This window comes from Myxine glutinosa, chromosome 13 (genome assembly GCF_964187855.1).
Source record: "Myxine glutinosa chromosome 13, kmMyxGlut1.1, whole genome shotgun sequence".
NCBI lineage: Eukaryota > Metazoa > Chordata > Myxini > Myxiniformes > Myxinidae > Myxine > Myxine glutinosa.
This window is the reverse complement of record NC_136273.1, coordinates 20,318,636-20,337,899: the sequence shown is the minus strand read 5'-3', so window position 1 is coordinate 20,337,899 and position 19,264 is coordinate 20,318,636. Positions and strand designations below refer to the sequence as shown.

The 19,264-nt window shown below is 41.4% G+C and overlaps 1 protein-coding gene across 1 annotated transcript in view; it reads right to left on the bottom strand.

The window, feature by feature from the left end:
• LOC137439171 (myomesin-1-like) overlaps nucleotides 1–19,264 on the bottom strand; it is a 141,167-nt gene that overhangs the window by 109,644 nt on the left and 12,259 nt on the right. Inside the window, exons 4-10 of the mRNA XM_078766990.1 lie at nucleotides 17,031–17,188; nucleotides 10,211–10,303; nucleotides 6,041–6,129; nucleotides 5,706–5,768; nucleotides 1,075–1,216; nucleotides 609–802; nucleotides 165–221 (exon numbers count right to left, since the gene is read on the bottom strand). Coding sequence (XP_078623116.1) covers nucleotides 165–221; nucleotides 609–802; nucleotides 1,075–1,216; nucleotides 5,706–5,768; nucleotides 6,041–6,129; nucleotides 10,211–10,303; nucleotides 17,031–17,188 — 796 coding nt within the window. The remainder of the gene's footprint in view (nucleotides 1–164; nucleotides 222–608; nucleotides 803–1,074; nucleotides 1,217–5,705; nucleotides 5,769–6,040; nucleotides 6,130–10,210; nucleotides 10,304–17,030; nucleotides 17,189–19,264) is intronic.

Here is a 19,264-nt window from a genome sequence, read left to right as displayed (position 1 = left end):
ATTTATATAGCTTCTCAAAGTCTTGCAGGAGTGATTGACTGCACAGCTAGAGCCAATCTCCTGGGTTATGTTTATAAGGCTGATCTACTGAAAAAAAATCAATTAAAAAACAACCCCCTCCATACCAAGCAGAAGATGATCACTTATCAAGAGGATGTTTTTACCTGAAGGTTCTTCTTCTGTTACAGTGATGTGACCTGTGCATGGAGCAGAAGCTTCACCTGGTGGATACACAGGCATGTCTAAATTCATCTTCAGAGGATTTGATAATAATGAAAGTACTTTTCAAATTTAATAATGAGGAAATTCAGTGGAGTGAATGTGGGATTGATTGGGATCAGGTGATGGGACATTAAACCAGGAGTTCTGTTTGGTAGACGCTAATTAAATACCCTGTAGTGCCTTTCTCAAAGAGTAGACCAATGTGTGCTGCTACCCTGGCCAAGTTTTAAATTCCTGCTACATTCTAGTCTGCATGGACAGTTATGGATCAGTGGCAGTCATGCATGGATAATAATGCAACCGACCCCCCTCCAATTTAATGCCTCTTAACTCCAAAAGTTTCCCTTTAGGCGTTCAAATTCAGCCAACTATTTGGGTTAAAATACCTTGAAGGTCACATCGAGGGTCATGGACAACTAGGGGCTGTGTAGGTTGGGAGGGTCGACCGGTGCCAGATGGTCCCACAGCACGCACACGAAACTGGTATGAGCAGCCTGGCACCAAGCCCATCAAAGGGAAGCGAGCAACAACAACGGGCACGGAATTGCAGGAAAACCAGTCTTGAGATCCCTCTTCACATCTGAGAGAGCATATAGTTCAAGTATTTCAAACCTTGAGAATCCAACATCAAAAAGAAACAAGCCCATTCCTTCAAAAGATTAGTATCTGAAATGAAGACCCTTCTACAAATGGACTTTTATGAGAGACGTTTAGCCTTCTTAAATCAGCAGATACTGCTGACATTGTGCAGTCAGGTTCAATATGGTGTAACAAAGCCATAACTTTTATCAAATCCCATTTCACTTCGATAAATGACCAATGCCTGCATGAATAAGCAGCCCCATCACTCACCTCTCTATGATGTATCCCGATAAGGCACCAACCTCCACAAGTGATGGTGGACACCATGTTAGCATCACTGAATCAAAGGTAGTTCTCTCTGCATGAACATGAAGAGGTGCTGGAGGTACTCCTGGACTGCTGGGAGGAGCATCTGGGTGTAACAAAGAAGAGCGTTGGACAATAAAGAAGAGGTACAGGTACACACGTTGTAAAGGTGTACATATAAATTCCTTTACCTTGAATACCTACAGCACGGTATATTATAATACATTGCCATATTGCTGCTTCCTGTGTCAGAGAAGTGGCCCGTCCAGGAAGGTTTCCTCTAGCCAAGGAAAAACTGCTTCAGCAGCCCTATGCATCTGAAGATGCGAATGGAGTGATGCTTCTTCTTCTTCATCTCTCTGCTCTATAGTCATAGTTTTGTCGTTGTTGTTATTTTCCAGCTACATTGTATTGTCTTGCGGAAAATTATACATCCAGAAAGCTGGTGCCTATGAGTGTGGGAATGGCAACAGATCCAGCATTGTAAACCTGTCCAAGAAACTGCTTCAGCAGAACCGACGCTCCATAGACAGCATGTTACGACGATGGTGATGTATGGAATGATGATTATATGCGAGGTGTGATCAAAATGTTCGGTGAATGTAAGAATAAAATAATTTTATTAAACATTTAACACTTACATCAATTATCCCCTTCAAAGTACTTCCCTCCTGCACATCACATTTGTTCCACCATTCCTGCCATTGTCGGAAACATTTCTGGAAGTCCTCTTTGGTAATCACCTTCAGAAGGTCTGTCGTGTTGGATTTGATGTCTTAAATTGTATCAAATTGCTTCCCTTCCATCGTTTGTTGCAATTTGGGAAACAGCCAGAAGTCGCGCGGTGCCAAGTCGGCGGATGTGGGATGACAGGAATGTTTTTTGGTCCCAAAGATTGTTGGACAGAGAGGACCGTGTGGCAGGGCGCATTGTTGTGATGGAGGAGCCACCTGTATCTCCAACTTTTTTGGTCTTTTCTGTCTGACTGCCACTCACAAATGTTTCACAACTTCCAGGTAGAAAGCCGCATTAATGGTAGCACCTTTGGGAAGGAATCCTGCGTGAACCATTCCTTTCATGTTGAAGAGAGCAAACAGCTTCACTTGCGATCTCGACTGACGCTGCTTTTTCGGTCTCGGTAATGCAGTTCCACTGGGAGCTCTGAGCTTTCGTTTCCAGGTCATACCTATAAACCCACGACTCATCACCGGTTATCACCTTGGGTAAGAATATTGGATCCGAAACGCATCGATCAAACAAGTTGGATGAAATGAAGACACCATTTTCTTTTTGGTCGTCTGTGAGGATGAGTGGAATGAACCTTGCGCTGACGCATCTCATGTTCAAATTGTCTGTCAGTATGGCCTGAACGGAATCCAACAAAGGACTGGACCCTTCCGCAATTTCTCGAATGACTGAACGTCAATTTGCTTGGATGGCAGTGCTGACGTGAGTGATGTTTTCATCGGTTCGTGCTGTTGACTGACGACCGCTTCGATTGTATCTGTGAGGATTGTGGAATTGTATCTGCAGCCTGAGTGGACGGCTACCGGACTCTCACTCACTGATTTGCTGCTGCTCTGCAGGAATTAATCCACCGATTTGCTTTGGACTAATGTATTGGTCATGTTTTGCTAGCTCGTGGTCTGAAAGACAACAACTTAGTGATTGTCTACAACACCATACAACTTTGAATTGGGTCACCCTGACATCCTTGGCCCTAGCATCTAACAATATTCATTAAAATTGCATCACACATCCCTCCCAACAATAACAATTACTTGCATCTTCCTATTTATCAATAAAAGTCCATCAAACAAAATCTCACGAATTTGAGCGGGAAGCAGTGGGAGGAGAAGCTTAAGACACAGGCGGGAGCTATGTATACCCACCAAAAAAATTAAAATTATTGAGAAAATGCAAAATGTCTTTCCATTAGTTTCTAGCTCAACATACCCCGCACAAACACATGTGCACTGTGCTCCGACTGGCCCTCTGGGATCGCCACACAGAGGGTGTACAGTCCTTCGGCATCTTTGTTCAGACATGCCAGTACCAGTGTGGCACGTTCCCCATCCCAATATGTTTGCACCAATTCTGACTTGCAAAGCTGTTGGTCTGTCCATGCACGCACGTAAAAGCAGAGACAGTGAGACATTTTCTTCAAAATGAAGGAAAGCTTCACCAGACTACATCGGTGATATATTTGCCTTCACATAAAGTATAAATTTGTCTAAATAATGAACGCTGTTAAAGAAAATTTCATTTTTTAACGTTTTCATCAACTGTTCTGATTGTTTTGTTCAATATAATTCACTCAAATTATCTCACCATCTTGCCACCACTGGATGATAGGAAAGCCATGCTTTTCCTTTGGGTAGGTGAACACTGTGCAGCTTAAAGTCAGAGTCTCGCCCTCAGTGCCAAAGCTCACACCAAACTTGTCTTGGATACTGATGATGTTTTGGTTGTCATCGACGCCAGGCCCTAAGAGGTCCTTGACTAGGAAAAGGATGAGAGAATCAATGATACAGTACTGTTTTGACTTCACTGGGTTAATTCAGTTGACTGTGAGAGTTCATCAACATGTCATCTAAAGGTAGCTTTGGCAGGTCATGTTATGGTGGGAGAAAGCATTCATCCCATCGTCCGGTTCGTTACGGTTTTGCTCCATGTGCAGGTTGAATCTGCAGCTGCTCCTTCCACCTCAAATAAAAGTTTTCCGAACCGGATCTGTCGTGCTTTACTGCTATATTTTCATCCCTGTGTTGCTGTTTGTGCTTTTGTCCAATTTTCCATGTTAAATCATACCTTGTGCTGTGTTGGCGAATTCATGTCCGTGTTAAAGTTTGGCCTACTCATCTAGGGCTCGGATAGTCAGCTTGCTGCTTGTTTATGTTTTCGCCCCGCATACTTTGTTTTCTGTCCTTTCCTCCCAATTCTTTTCATTTATTAACCCTCAGCTTAATCTTTTTCCTGCCATCCGTCCAAAAAATACAAACAACAAATTTTTTTATTCTGCACTCCAAAAAACAACAACAACAAAGCAACTGAATCTGTCTTGCACAGTTCGTCCATCATTCTCCATTCCTTCTCCATTTTAACATCCCCAAACTGAATGTTCCCTGAATAAAATGTTTCTTCCTTTAAAAGCTCTAAATAACATTTTTAAAAGCACTTCAAAAATACATTTTTAAATGCCTCACCCTCTTTACTAGTCAGCCAGAAACAGCCCATGCACTCTTCATCTTCATCACAATCTCTTCCTCTTCTTTTTTTTCACAAGGCTAATTTCCCAAAACTTTTTTTTACCACGAAATACTTAGTTCATCCTATTTTCATCCTATCAAAGCCTATCTCCATTGGGCAGAATACACAGTGGGACTCTTCAAGTCCCACTCGTTACAAGATAGCCTTCAACAACACTTTTGTGGATAGAACCCGGGTCATATGTTCACCATGCACACATGCTCCAGAAATTGAGGACATTAGTGCCATTCTCTATGATAATGGATAACATGAGCAACTCATCTCTGGGTGTATAAAAATAAATAAAAAAACCACCTTTAGAGGCCATTTTTCCCCGCAAAGCGGGGGTTGGCCTTTTTCGGGAACCGTGGTTGTTGTTGATTTTCGGTCCCCTTTTTGAAGCAATGTTTTACGGCCGGATGCCCTTCCTGACGCCAACCCTTTTTGCCGCCTTTAACGACAAACAGGGAATTACCAGTGAACTGGTACTCAACCAGCCGTTTGGGTGTATATTGAGGAAAAATGCCAACTGGTTGAAGGCTGCAATCCTCGGACCAGAGAAGTGTTTTGTCGACATGAAGCAACCTTGGAGAGGTAAAAACTCTCAAAAATCTGAACGGCTGGTTAAGTCAGGTACACCTGATTAAAATAGCCTCAACTTGTCATGCGGAGTCTTGTCGCCAAAAATAGGAGGCAGGACATTTGAGTCTCCTGATCGTGCCTCGTTGTTCCTCAAAGGTTCCATTACGATAATGGATCAGACATTAAATTCTGATTCTCATACATCCAGAGTGTAGACAAGGTCAGAGTGACAAAGGCAGCATTTCAAAGAAATATAGGAACATAGAAAGGACACAAGACAAAATGAAGCCAGTGGAAACACTAGGACACAATCGGTAGAGCGCATACATCCGCCAAGCTGAACAGTTTACATTTTGGATCCACTGATAGGCCAGATCTGGTTCCGACATGAACCAAAATCTAATCGGCTTGTTCTTGTCGCCGAACCAACTCATCCACCAAGTTTTGCCAAAGTCCATCCACAACTTTTCGAGATATCGTGCTGCATGTATCGTCTCGGCCCTATCTCTCAATGGTGAAGAATGACTGAAAAAATTATAGTATCTGGATCGGGATCCAGATCTTCACTAAAATCGAATAAAATTATCCTCGACACATGCCCAACCTGTCCACCAAGTTTCGGCCGAATCCATCCATTACTCTGAGATATCCTGCTCACAGTCAGACAAACAGGAGTTGATACATGGCCTCCGTCCACCTTAGCTGGTGGACGTAATAATGGCAACATTGTGGTGTACCCTTTAAACTTGTTCTTTAGGACTTACATTGAGCTGTCTGTGTTGGGACTCCAGAGTAAAAACACATTTCATCAAAATGACTTCGAAAGCCTGTGGAACATGGGAGGGCAAAGCTTTTGTGATTGAGATGCATCGTTTAAGCAAATGTTGGAGCATTTTGAAGATAATGTAAAATGAATGTTTTTGATTACAACATCTGATACTACAATAATGTTCCTTGGAAACGTATGTTCGTAAATTAAAGCCAGAAAGAGTGCATCGCAATTACAACATCAATAAATGCCCAATACACACTGTTTCAGCTCAGGAAGACCCTAAACAATCAATGAACAGCTCGCATCAAGTGCCTTTCACAAACGTACTTTTCACAACCAGTGTAGCAAAGGCCGAAACGTTTCCTTGTACGTTGGTTGCCATGATGCGGTATTGGGCGCTGTCGTCTGCATCACACCTGCACGCGAGTACATGCAAAAACATCTGGAATTTCCAAAGAGAAATATGAATTAATTATCAAGGAAAGTGGGATGCATTGGGACATTTCCTCTAATAGCTATTACATTAAGTATCAATGTATTGTGGGCTTAAGGTGGCAGATCTGGGATTATCAATACCCATGAGGCCTCTTGAAGAAAGTGGATCCTGGTTGGGATAATCTGTAACCTGGCGTTGGCGAGTTGTGGAGACATTTCTGTGTCACCAACACAGTGGCACTTAATATTGTCACGTCTGAAGCTCTGCCTGGACGCTGTTAAAACAGGAACCTCAGTGCCGAGTTAGATTCGAAAGATGGACCGAACAATCTTTTATTCGTTTTATTTAATTAATTATAACTTTACTGTTCTCCAAGGAGCTTCAATTGGGCCGAAATAATGACGGCCCATGTACATGGAAACAGATGGCTCAAACACGTTTCTTACCTTTTAAAGGATTTATTTGTAAAATAAACAGAGAAGAGGTAAAAGTCAAATTCAAGTCAAATGGACACAAAGTTTTATTGTTTTTTTTTGTATACAGGATCGAGGCTCGTGAAAGACCTAACATTTATTTCACAAACAAATCAAACAGACAAACAAAATATATAAAAAGAGGGAGCGGTAGACAAGATGGGGAGAGAAGGGGAAGCACACAAGCACAACATTTGAGAGCAGGGACATCGGGAGATGTGTGGGAGGGGGAGAGGGCTTGGGGGGAGGAGGCGTGGGAAGGGGGGGGGGGGATGGGAGAAGTATAAAACACAAGGACACCAAGGAATTCCAGGACAGAAGTTGGTATTTCAACACAGTGGATTTGGGGTGAAATTAGCGGGGGTAGAAAAGATCAAGGTTTTGGATGGGGGAAGATAAGAGATGGTGGTGAACAGCTGTTTTAAAGACCTGGAGGGAGGAGTGGGATTGAAGAGAGTGAGGGAGTTTGTTCCAGAGGCGGAAGAAAAGAGGAATGAAGGAGTGAAGGTGAGCAGAGAGTCTTGATTTTGGCAGTTTAACCACAAGAGGGTTGCTGGCAGATCTTGTGCGACCTGTAGGAATATTTGGGGGACAGAGCCCAGAGAGAGCTGGGGGGGGGGGGGGGGGCAAGGCCGGAGAGGAGTCGGTAGAAGACGGAAAGACCACCAACTTGCCTGCGGTGAGTGAGTGAAAGGCCCTTGGAGTTAGCTTCATCGCGGGAGATTCCAATGATTCTGAACGCTTTGGTTTCAACAGGTAAAAGGGGATATTCAAACTTATGTATAATGTTTGGAAATAAAATATTTCCTAACCCACTAGGAGCCACAGATCACACTCCTGCAACAAAACAATTGTAGACTTCCCTTTATCTGATGCGCAGGGTGGACGCTTGACTCAAAATAGATCGCTTCGGGATCCAGGTGCGAGACGAATAGCGACCAAGAGCTAAAACGAGCATGAAGAAGATTTTGTTTTGTGTGGAAAGCCAGTGATGATCCACCTCCTCCACCACTCCTCATGACCTCTTTGTCTTTTAAGCAAGGCCTCCTGGGGATGCCCTTGGTCCTCTTATTCCACAACACAGCGTGAACCCAGCTTGGGTCAATCCAAGAGACAAAACCACACTTGGTCCACTCCAAAATTCTCAACAGTTTTGCCTGTCCTTCACACAAGGCTTTTGCAATCTGCTCTCTCAACAACGAGGCCTCTACTTTTTCGTATCCAGGTCTCTCTCGATCTTCCCCCTCCCACAAGCGTGGTATCTCTCATTCTCCTCCTCCCGGGCGGACTTCACTGCCCTGGCAATCGTGCCCACGGGGGCAACGCCTATAACAATAATGTCAGAATGGCACTTCCGTCTCCAGGGCACATTATGCCAACATGGCTGACACACACTGGCCAAACAGATGTCTGATGGCCCAGCAGATTTGTGTCTCTCTCATGAGAAGTTCTTGCCTACTTGTCTCACCTACCATGAGGTGTTCACGCCCACATATTAAGATCTAACCTGTCTAAAAATGACACGCTCCCTCCTGAGCTTTACGTGTAACAAACAACTTAACCTGACAGGTCCCTGTTACTTGTAAATCTAACCGCTACTCGAAACACACGGACCATGCTATACTGACCATAATCTAGCTATGGATCCTCCCCAGAACTCCCTTCCATGTAACAATATCATTAGCCAGCTGATAAAGGGAGAAATGTCTCAATACACCGTTGTTTACCTTACAATAGACTCCTTTTTCCACTATAACTTTAAGATCTGATATTGCTAGACTTTAACAAACAAAAATGACTTATACAAACGAGGAATTCAGGAGGAGCATTCAAAATGTTATTGGAACATGGTATTTGTTAGTACCCTTGGACTGCAGTTTTTGCTTGTTGGTGCAGAGTATAATTCAAAGGTATACTGCATCTTACAATTATGAATCTTCATATAAATGAAAACAAGGTGTGATCACATTTTTATGCAGAGAATGTACCAACTCAAAATAAATGCACAAATCCTTTGTGCATACTCAATCTCATACTCTGAAGTGGAGAAATTGGTGGTTGACTTTAGTCTTGGAAACTAGTCGCTTGGAAACAACCCCAAGTCAGCTCAGCCAGCAGATGCGATGACCCACAAACCTTTGCCACGATTGAGGCAATATGGAGTATCACAGTGTTGTGATTGACTATGTCTCTGGTGCTCTGCCTGGATGCAGGTTCGGTGATACCAAAGCAGCCCCATGGCAAGGAGTACGCAAGGGTGGTTTGCCTTTGCCTTAACCGTGGTAGTCAAGTCAGGGCAGGAATTTTGATTTTCGTCAGAGTGCGTGCATGAGATCTTCAATGTCCACCATGTAATTTTGGCAGACGGGCCAACAAGTTTACATCCAACCCGAGGGTTGACACACTTTGCAATGCAATGCCCTGACTGAGAATCTGATTGACTTAATGCCTCAGAAAGACAAAAAGAAAAATACATAAATTGTTATATCCGCCGCCGTGGTTTTATTAATTTTGTTGTATGGACTTAAAGGCCTCCAGTCAAACATGTTTGATCAGATGACAAAACAAAATATTCTACATATGTATCGTCTCATGTGTTGTCTTTGTGCCAAGTTTGAACAAAATCGGTCCATTCATGTCTGAGAAATGGTTGGAGACATGTTTAAGTAACAAAATGGCCTCCAGTCGGCCATCTTGGATCTGACCTCGGGGAAAATAATGACGTGCATTTGTAAGCCGCAATTCGTTATCTGTGTGCCATGTTTGAACAGCATGGGGAAATGCATGTCCTAGAAATGGGTGAGGACGTGTTCAAACATCGGGGTTTTTTACAACAAAAATGCCCGCCAGTCGGCCATTTTTTATCACATCGCGAAACAAAATTGTGTGCATATGTATACCGTCATGTGTTGTCTTTGTACCAAGTAGAAACAAAATTGGTCCATACATCTCCGAGATATGGTTGTGAACGCACGGACGGACTGATGGACGACCAAAACCATAAGCCCCCATTTTGGACTAAGTCCAACAGGGTCTAATAAAATATCATACGAGAATGTTACATTAGCATCATGCAGAAATTGGACATATCCTGAGGGATGTAAACCGAAAGAGTGCTCCTCATCCATGACAACATGCCTGTGCACATGGCCAACGTTGAGCAAGAATGGCCATTTGGGACCGTAGCTTGGAGCAACTGCACCACCACCCGTACAGCCTGGACATTCCCCCCACTAACATTTTATCTGTTTTGACATTTGAAGACCCATGAGCATAGCGACTCGCTGGCCGATGAGCAGGACTGAAGAATTATAGATGTGCCTGAAGGAGCAAAGTGAAAACTTACGTTTTACTGGTACAGACACTTTGAAGGACACATGGAACAAGTCCAATTAAATCAATGGACGTCATGTTAAATATCAAACAAAGTTGGCATATCTCCGAATATTGTATGTATCTCGTTCCATTAACCTTTTGAACACTCGTAGGGAATAGAGTTTCATTTTAAACCAGATATTTACTATAGTTACGAATATACCAGCAGGAGTGGTTTCATTCTAACATTTTGTAGCATATATACATACATACCTGTTAATTTGGAGTGTGTGCACAAAATGGAAGCTGTCAATCCTGTACTTCCCTGGAATCTCATGCACATTGATTTGTGTACTGTTCTTGTACCTGGGGAAATAATAGAAATGATGTACTGCATCATGTGTTCCCCACACATTGCCTCCAGATCTTAATGGAGAATAACATCTCATATCTACGTTTAGCAAGTCGTGCTGTGTGCTCATTCTGGCATGTTCTGGTTCATTCTGGCATGTTCTGGCTCATTCTCGCATGTTCTGGCTCATTCTGGCAAACAGTACAGATTATGAAAATGTCAAGCACATCCACAACCTTGCCTAACCCTATAAATGGCACCAAGCAACCCAAGGTATGATGCGTCCTCATGGTCATATTGGATGCATCCTTCAGCAAGTATATATGCCAAGAGTTGGGAAATAAAGAATGTCTTCTCTCAGTATATTTGCTGTGGATGGGGGGAGATGGAGGCAATACAGGCTGTTCTCACAGGTTCTGTCCTGCTCATATCTGTTTCTAATAAGTTTAACTCCAATTACAGTAAGAAAGGTTTTTTTCTACAACAGCGAGGCTCATAAAAGAGCAAGGTGAAATTGACAGTGAGTAGTAGGGCACCAATTTTGCACAACTGGCAAGGGGATATATGAACAGGAGAGGAAGATATAGACATAGCCAGAGAGACAGATAGGTATAGAGATAGACAGAGAGACACAGACAGCGAGACACAGATAGAGAGAGAGAGCGGCAGAGACAGACACAGACAGAGGGACACAGATACAGAGAGAGACACAGACAGAAAGAGAGAGAGAGAGAGAGAGAGAGAGAGAGAGAGAGAGAGAGAGAGAGAGAGAGAGAGAGAGAGAGAGAGACAGACAGAGAGAGAGGGAGAGACAGATAGGTATAGAGATAGACAGAGAGACACAGACAGCGAGACACAGATAGAGAGAGAGAGAGACAGACAGAGACAGAGACAGAGACAGAGAGAGAGAGAGAGAGAGAGAGAGAGAGAGAGAGAGAGAGAGAGAGAGACAGACAGAGAGAGAAGGGGGGTGGTGGGGGTGGGGGGGACTGAAATCATCAAGTAAGAGTTTTGGGTTAGGAAGCATTAACGGGAGTAATAAAGATCATAGGTGAGGATGGGGGATGACATGAGGTGGTGGTGCATTGCTTGCTTGAAGTCCTGGAGGGAAGACTGAGCCAGAACAGCTTCTGGAAGGCAGTGGCATAGATGGGAGAGAACTAGAAGAGTAGAGGTGTGCACACAGCCTGGATTTTGGAAGCCTAACCAGAAGGGTGTTTTTGGAATAACATGTGCATCCTAGAGTTGCTGCAGAGTTTTGAAGGACTGAGAGAACAGAGGAAGCAATGTTGGAGAATAGACTGTAGAAAACAGAGAGATCACAAATCTGCCTGTGATGTGACAGCAACAGAGGTTGTGCTTCGACGTCATTACGGCAGATTCCAATAATTGAGAGTTTTTAATTCCACAGAAGTCAGGAGTGACAGATATGATGCTGGGTACCAGCTCATAGTGGAGAGCAGTACTTCATTGAGTAATGGACAAAGGCCTAGTACACTGTGAGGAGCTCTAATTTCCCGAGGAAACACTTGGATCGTCGGACAATGCCTAATCTGTGGCTGCTTTTGAGGCCAGCTTTGTTATGTGGTCGGCTTAGGAAAGGTCATGTCTAATGGCGAGGCTTATATGTTAAAGAGACGGAACCTCTTCCGATGGATAACCAAAGAAAAAATAGGTGGTTCGCTTGACGAGCCTTCCAGAGAAATACGGTGCGACTATATTTTCCAGGATTGAAGATCATGTCGGTTTTTCAGAGCATCAAGAGGTCTTTAATATAGATGATAAACAGACTCCAGCCTATATGAGGGAACTCCAGTCTTCACCGGAAAGCGAGGGTTCCATTGATTGCAACATGTTGACTGCATGAGTGGAAGAGGTCAGAAATCCAGGAACGAAGAAGGTCTTATCTGCCATATGTAGAGAGCTTGGCAAGCAAAGCAGGATGCCAGATTGTTGAATGCCTGATACATGTCCTGAAAATAGTCCTAACCTCTTGTTTGAGATTGAGAGCCTCCAAACATTGCTGAGAAAGAGGAACCGAAGCGACTGAGACTGAATCCAAACTGATAGTCACAGATCAGGCTGTTTTCACCCAGGAAGGACTTTATATCGGAAGAAATTAGTGATTCCATGACTTCTCTTAATTGCAAGCAAACTCATTGGCCTATAGTTGGTAGGGTCTGGTTTTACACCCTTCTTGCAGATGGAAGTGATGTTTGCTGACTTCCATGCAGAGGGGTGGTGGCCAAAAGAGGACAACTGAAAAGGGCATATGGAGGGGGAGGAATAATGGTGGAACAGAATTTGAGAACACGGGCACCAATCCTATCTGGACCCATTGCTAAAGCAGGGTACAGGCCAGATAGAACATTCTTTACCTTCTTGGGTGAGAACACAGAAACCAGTAGAGAGTGGGTATGTCGAGGTAATATCTGGAAACAGCTGGGTGGGTTTGGTACACGAGATTTGGAGGCAAAGACAGAGTTTAGCCATTCTGCTTTGTCCTGGGCAGTCTGCAGTGCAGCCATTTGAGGTGAGGGATGGGATGGAGGGAGAGCAAACATGAGCCTGACTTGAAAATGCACCAACATGCTTTAGGGGAGATTTGTTGAAGAGATTGTCTTGAGATTTACAAGATGATGTTCTCTCTGTCTTGCCTTAGGATGGACACAGTTGTTGTGAGCCTTACAGAATGAAAAAGTTCCCCTCAGTCGGCTTAGGTTTCCAACCTGAGAAATCAAGCTGCCTGAGTGCAACCACCTCCCCTCATGATTCAGTAGCGGGGTCGACAGCGTGGCTAGGAAAGTCACAGATGGGATGGGATAAAGTTGTGTATGAGAGAAAGTTGACTTTTGTATAAATGTTGTGATGTTGTATAAATGTTGTGATGGGCAAATTCGAAAAATGTAGCATTAATTTTAAAAAGTCAAAAACTTTAAAGGAAGAAGTAAAATTCGATGTAATAGTAGGTAGTGAGCATGACTCAAAAGCTTCAAGAGTAATAAGTAAATTTGTTCTATCAAGAGGAAGGATACAAAGAATGAGCAAAGGAAAGAAATACATTTTAAAAAGTCAAAAACTTTTAAAGGAAGAAGTAAAATTCGATGTAATAGTAGGTAGTGAGCATGACTCAAAAGCTTCAAGAGTAATAAGTAAATTTGTTCTATCAAGAGGAAGGATATAAAGAATGAGCAAAGGAAAGAAATAAATTTTAAAAAGTCAAAAACTTTTAAAGGAAGAAGTAAAATTAGATATAATAGTAGGTAGTGAGCATGACTCAAAAGCTTTAAAAGTAATAAGTAAATTTGTTCTATCAAGAGGAAGGATACAAAGAATGAGCAAAGGAAAGAAATACATTTTAAAAAGTCAAAAACTTTTAAAGGAAGAAGTAAAATTAGATATAATAGTAGGTAGTGAGCATGACTCAAAAGCTTCAAGAGTAATAAGTAAATTTGTTCTATCAAGAGGAAGGATATAAAGAATGAGCAAAGGAAATAAATACATTTTAAAAAGTCAAAAACTTTTAAAGGAAGAAGTAAAATTAGATATAATAGTAGGTAGTGAGAATGACTCAAAAGCTTTAAAAGTAATAAGTAAATTTGTTCTATCAAGAGGAAGGATACAAAGAATGAGCAAAGGAAAGAAATACATTTTAAAAAGTCAAAAACTTTAAAGGAAGAAGCAAAATTCGATGTAATAGTAGGTAGTGAGAATGACTCAAAAGCTTTAAAAGTAATAAGTAAATTTGTTCTATCAAGAGGAAGGATACAAAGAATGAGCAAAGGAAATAAATAAATTTTAAAAAGTCAAAACGTTTAAAGGAAGAAGCAAAATTAGATATAATAGTAGGTAGTGAGCATGACTCAAAAGCTTTAAAAGTAATAAGTAAATTTGTTCTATTAAGAGGAAGGATATAAAGAATGAGCAAAGGAAAGAAATAACAGGCAGAATGAAGAAGAAGACCACTCATTTTTGCATCTTCAGACACGTGTGGCAGCCAAAGCAGTTTCCTGGGTTAGTGGGCACAATCCTGGACAGGTCACCACTCCGATGCAGGATACTCGAATAGCTCATTCTTCCCAGCAAGCTGGTATTCATTTTGCCGACCTCAGAAGGATGACTGGCTGAGTCAACCCATGTAGTGTTAATTCAATGGGTTGACAGGGGCTCTAACTCAAGACCCTTAGATCTTAAGCCAGCCACCTTTACTGATAAGCCAACAGCAGGCTTCTGGCAGAATGAGTTAGTGATTAATTAGTGATAACGTTTTTTTTGTTTTTTTGTTTTTAAAGAAGAGGAGGAAGTAAAACAGAAAGTCGAGAAAGAGGCACATGTCAGTCTTGAGACAATGAAGCACTTTCCTGAGCTGAGGCCTATAGGCCGTAAGGCCAGACACACAAAGTCGGATTAGACAATACACACCAAAAAAGTATGAATGAGACACGGGAATGGATTAAAAACACAACTAGAAAGCATCTGAAAATGCAAAGCCCTCCCGCATCCGTTGATATTCAGACGTCTTCTTCTTCCGTATGCTCAGAAAACGAAAACAGTTGAAAGAAAATACAAAATGAAAATTGATGATTTTATGCAGCCTTGACCTTTGAGCTTTAGATCTAAAAAATAATCAGCTTCTAGCTTTTGATTGGTGAACCAATTAGGTGACCCAATATGCAAATGCTTTAAATTTCAGGTCAATCGGGTGAAAATTAGTGATTTTATGTGATGCTAACCTTTGACCTTTTGACCAAATTATTAATTTGCCTTCTAGATATTTAATAATAAAGCTTTGTTGAAAATTTGATGACAAACTCAAATGGTAAATTTAAATTTCAGGTCAATTGGATGAAAATTAATAATTTTAGGTGACGCTGACATTTAACCTTTTGACCTTTTGAAAAAATTATTAATTTGTCTTCTCCATATTATAATAAAGCTTCGTTGGAAATTTGATGACAAAACTCAAACAAAAGTTACAGCCCAGACAGACAAGCACACACAGACAGACACAGAGACGTGATTACAAAACCCCGTCTCCTGCTGTTCAGGGGATGGGATAATTAACAACACAGCGATGAAACTATAACAAAGAAACAGACATATCCAGAGTGATTTCTTTTAGCTTTTGAAGACCTTCTACGAAGGAGGTAAGACCCAATGTTTCAGCAGGCTCCAATGGACTGTCTGATGAAGCGAGTAAAAGCCAACCACTGCCAATGTATTGTTGTGGATATGAGGATTGTGTTTTTTATTTATTGTTTTATTGTGGACCCTCCTTCCTCCAGTCGTGTATAAAGTTCAAAGTGCGTCCCGTAATTAGGTCATAAACAATCACGTTTAGCCAATCATAGATTTCCTCCTTGTTGGTAGTTTATTTCCTTATTCTATGTAGGTTAAGGCCGTGTCTTCCATTAATTGACACTCCATTGCACCGAATTCAAATAGATAGATCCCCTTTCATTTTCAATTAATAAAGCCTCAATTGCCAACTGCATTCACCGCGACTCCATTAGCCACGAGGTAGGCTTGGAGAAGAAGGGGGAGGAGCTGCCGAATCCTGGGCGTGCCCGCCCATCGTCATCAAGGGTGGAGCCAGAGGGCCCGGGCCGACCAATCAGGGCCGAGGCGAGCTCACCGATGGGCGTGTCCTGGAGGCCGGCGGCTTGATCGCCGGCGGGGTTATAAAAAGTGCACGCGGAAGCCTTGAAGGGAGTGATGAGAAGGAGTCGAAGGAGGGTTGCGTAAAAGAGACAAGTGCCAAGAAAGAGTTGCGCCCCACCAGTAGTTTGGCTCCACCAGCAGTTTGGCTCCACCAGCAGTTTGGCTCCACCAGCAGTTTGGCTCCACCAGCAGTTTGGCTCCACCAGCAGTTGTGGCTCCACCAGCAGCTTTGACTCCGCCAGGGTGCCCGTATCGCGGCAGCCCGCACGACCGCAGCTAGGGCGTTGACGGCGGCAGCTGGACGTGCCGATCGAGGAAGGGCGGCGGCTGCTGACTCCCGGGCCGACCGTGCTCCGGTTCGAGCGGAGCGTTCCTCTCCTTCCAGTCCTTCCATTCCTGCCTGTAATTTCCCCATTCGTGCGAGTCCGTCTTTTGTTTGTTCTGTCCAGGGTATAAGTTAAGCCTGTGTAGATAAGCTAGAATTTTCACTGTGTCTCCTTGATTCCTTCTGTCATTATTTTATTATCCTTCCTTCTTCCTTGGTTTCTTTTGGTCCTGCAAATAGTAATAAATTATATTCGTATTTCAAACCCTTTTTGTCTTCTTCTTCTTCTTCTTCTTCACATCCGTGTCGTCTTTGTCTTTTCCAAATTGAATATCTGTGGCACGATTTGGCCAACGTTCAGAATCGGGTCTAGTCATTGTAAAAACGGTTCGGGCCGCGGCGCCATCCGCTCGGCAAATTAACATCTTATCCGCGGTCCGTAACAGTATATAAAAAGTTACATGCCACCAAACCATGGTGAAGGGTCTGAGATCCATATTTTACTATAAAAATGGTGGATTGATCATGAACAAAGAGTGAAGCACCAATTTAATTGGAGAGGAGTTTGGAAATGTATGCTCCATCATAATTATGGTGGCTTGTCTTAAAACTTTAGATGTGAAAGATGGCGGGTGGGGATACATTTGCCCCCTCTCCACTGCACCAAGTGTAGAGTTGAGGGGACACGCTTCCCTCCCCGACCCACTTTATGATGGTATGCTGTATTCAAAACGTGGCTAACATCTTAAACTCACCATAGAATTCGTGGTTCTGGAAAACCCTGGAGAGTGCAAGTGAACTTCGCATTTGACTTCTCCCAAACAACCCGTGACCGAGGCTTTATCAGGAACTCAGGCAGTCGTGGAACCTGCTCATGATCCTTCTTCTCTTGGTAGTCATCACTCTCCAAAAGCTGGAAACATAGAAATAATTTGCCCTCGTATTATGGAAAACGCATTATATAAACACAGAAAAGACTGGAACGGTACTCGGTACAACACATACCACCACCAGGGTGAACAGTTTACCTTTTGTATCCCACTGATAGGCCGGATCTGCCTCCGTACCTGAACCAAAATCGAATCAGCTTGTTCTTGTCTCCTAACAAATTCATACACCTAGTTTTGTCAAAATCCGTCAACAACTTTTTGAAATATTGTGCTATATATCATTTTGGGCCTCATTTCTGAATTGTATTGGAAACAATTGTATTGGAAACATTATACTGGATACAATTGTATTGGAAACAATTGTATTGGAAACAATTGTATTGGAAACAATTGTATTGGAAACATTATACTGGATACAATTGCATTGGAAACAATTGTATTGGAAACATTATACTGGATACAATTGTATTGGAAACAATTGTATTGGAAACAATTGTATTGGAAACATTATACTGGATACAATTGTATTGGAAACAATTGTATTGGAAACATTATACTGGATACAACTGTATTGGAAACAACTGTATTGGAAACAATTGTATTGGAAACATTCTACTGGATACAACTGTATTGGAAACAACTGTATTGGAAACAATTGTATTGAAAACAACTGTATTGGAAACAACTGTATTGGAAACAATTGTATTGAAAACAGCTGTATTGGAAACATTGTATTGGAAACAATTGTATTGAAAACAACTGTATTGGAAACAATTGTATTGAAAACAACTGTATTGGAAACATTGTATTCGAAACAATTGTATTGAAAACAACTGTATTGTAAACATTGTATTCGAAACAATTGTATTGAAAACAATTGTATTGAAAACAATTGTATTGAAAACAACTGTATTGGAAACACTGTATTCGAAACAATTGTATTGAAAACAACTGTATTGGAAACATTGTATATGAAACAATTGTATTGAAAACAACTGTATTGGAAACAATGTATTCGAAACAATTGTATTGAAAACAACTGTATTGGAAACATTGTATTCGAAACAATTGTATTAAAAACAACTGTATTGGAAACATTGTATACGAAACAATTGTATTGAAAACAACTGTATTGGAAACATTTTATACGAAACAATTGTATTGAAAACAACTGTATTGTAAACATTGTATTCGAAACAATTGTATTGAAAACAATTGTATTGAAAACAACTGTATTGGAAACACTGTATTCGAAACAATTGTATTGAAAACAACTGTATTGGAAACATTGTATATGAAACAATTGTATTGAAAACAACTGTATTGGAAACAATGTATTCAAAACAATTGTATTGAAAACAACTGTATTGGAAACATTGTATTCAAAACAATTGTATTAAAAACAACTGTATTGGAAACATTGTATACGAAACAATTGTATTAAAAACAACTGTATTGGAAACATTGCATACGAAACAATTGTATTGAAAACAACTGTATTGGAAACAATGTATTCGAAACAAGTGTATTGAAAACAACTGTATTGGAAACATTGTATACGAAACAATTGTATTGAAAACAACTGTATTGGAAACAATGCATTCGAAACAATTGTATTGAAAACAATTGTATTGGAAACATTGGATTCGAAACAATTGTATTGAAAACAACTGTATTGGAAACATTGTATTCGAAACAATTGTATTCAAAACAAGGGTATTGAAAACAACTGTATTGGAAACATTGTATACGAAACAATTGTATTGAAAACAACTGTATTGGAAACAAGTGTATTGAAAACAACTGTATTGGAAACATTGTATACGAAACAATTGTATTCAAAACAATTGTATTGAAAACAACTGTATTGGAAACATTGTATTGGAAACAATTGTATTCAAAACAATTGTATTGAAAACAACTGTATTAGAAACACGCGCTGAAGTCACCTCGACAATGTCGCTCGCTTGAGGATATGGTATTTATTTGTTTGGTACGAGCGCGGTGTACTTTGAATGTAGCTCTACGTGTTTAATTTCATTTTAAACGTTAAAAAAGCACTGTATCCAACATCACCTAACAGAGACATAAGTTATTTT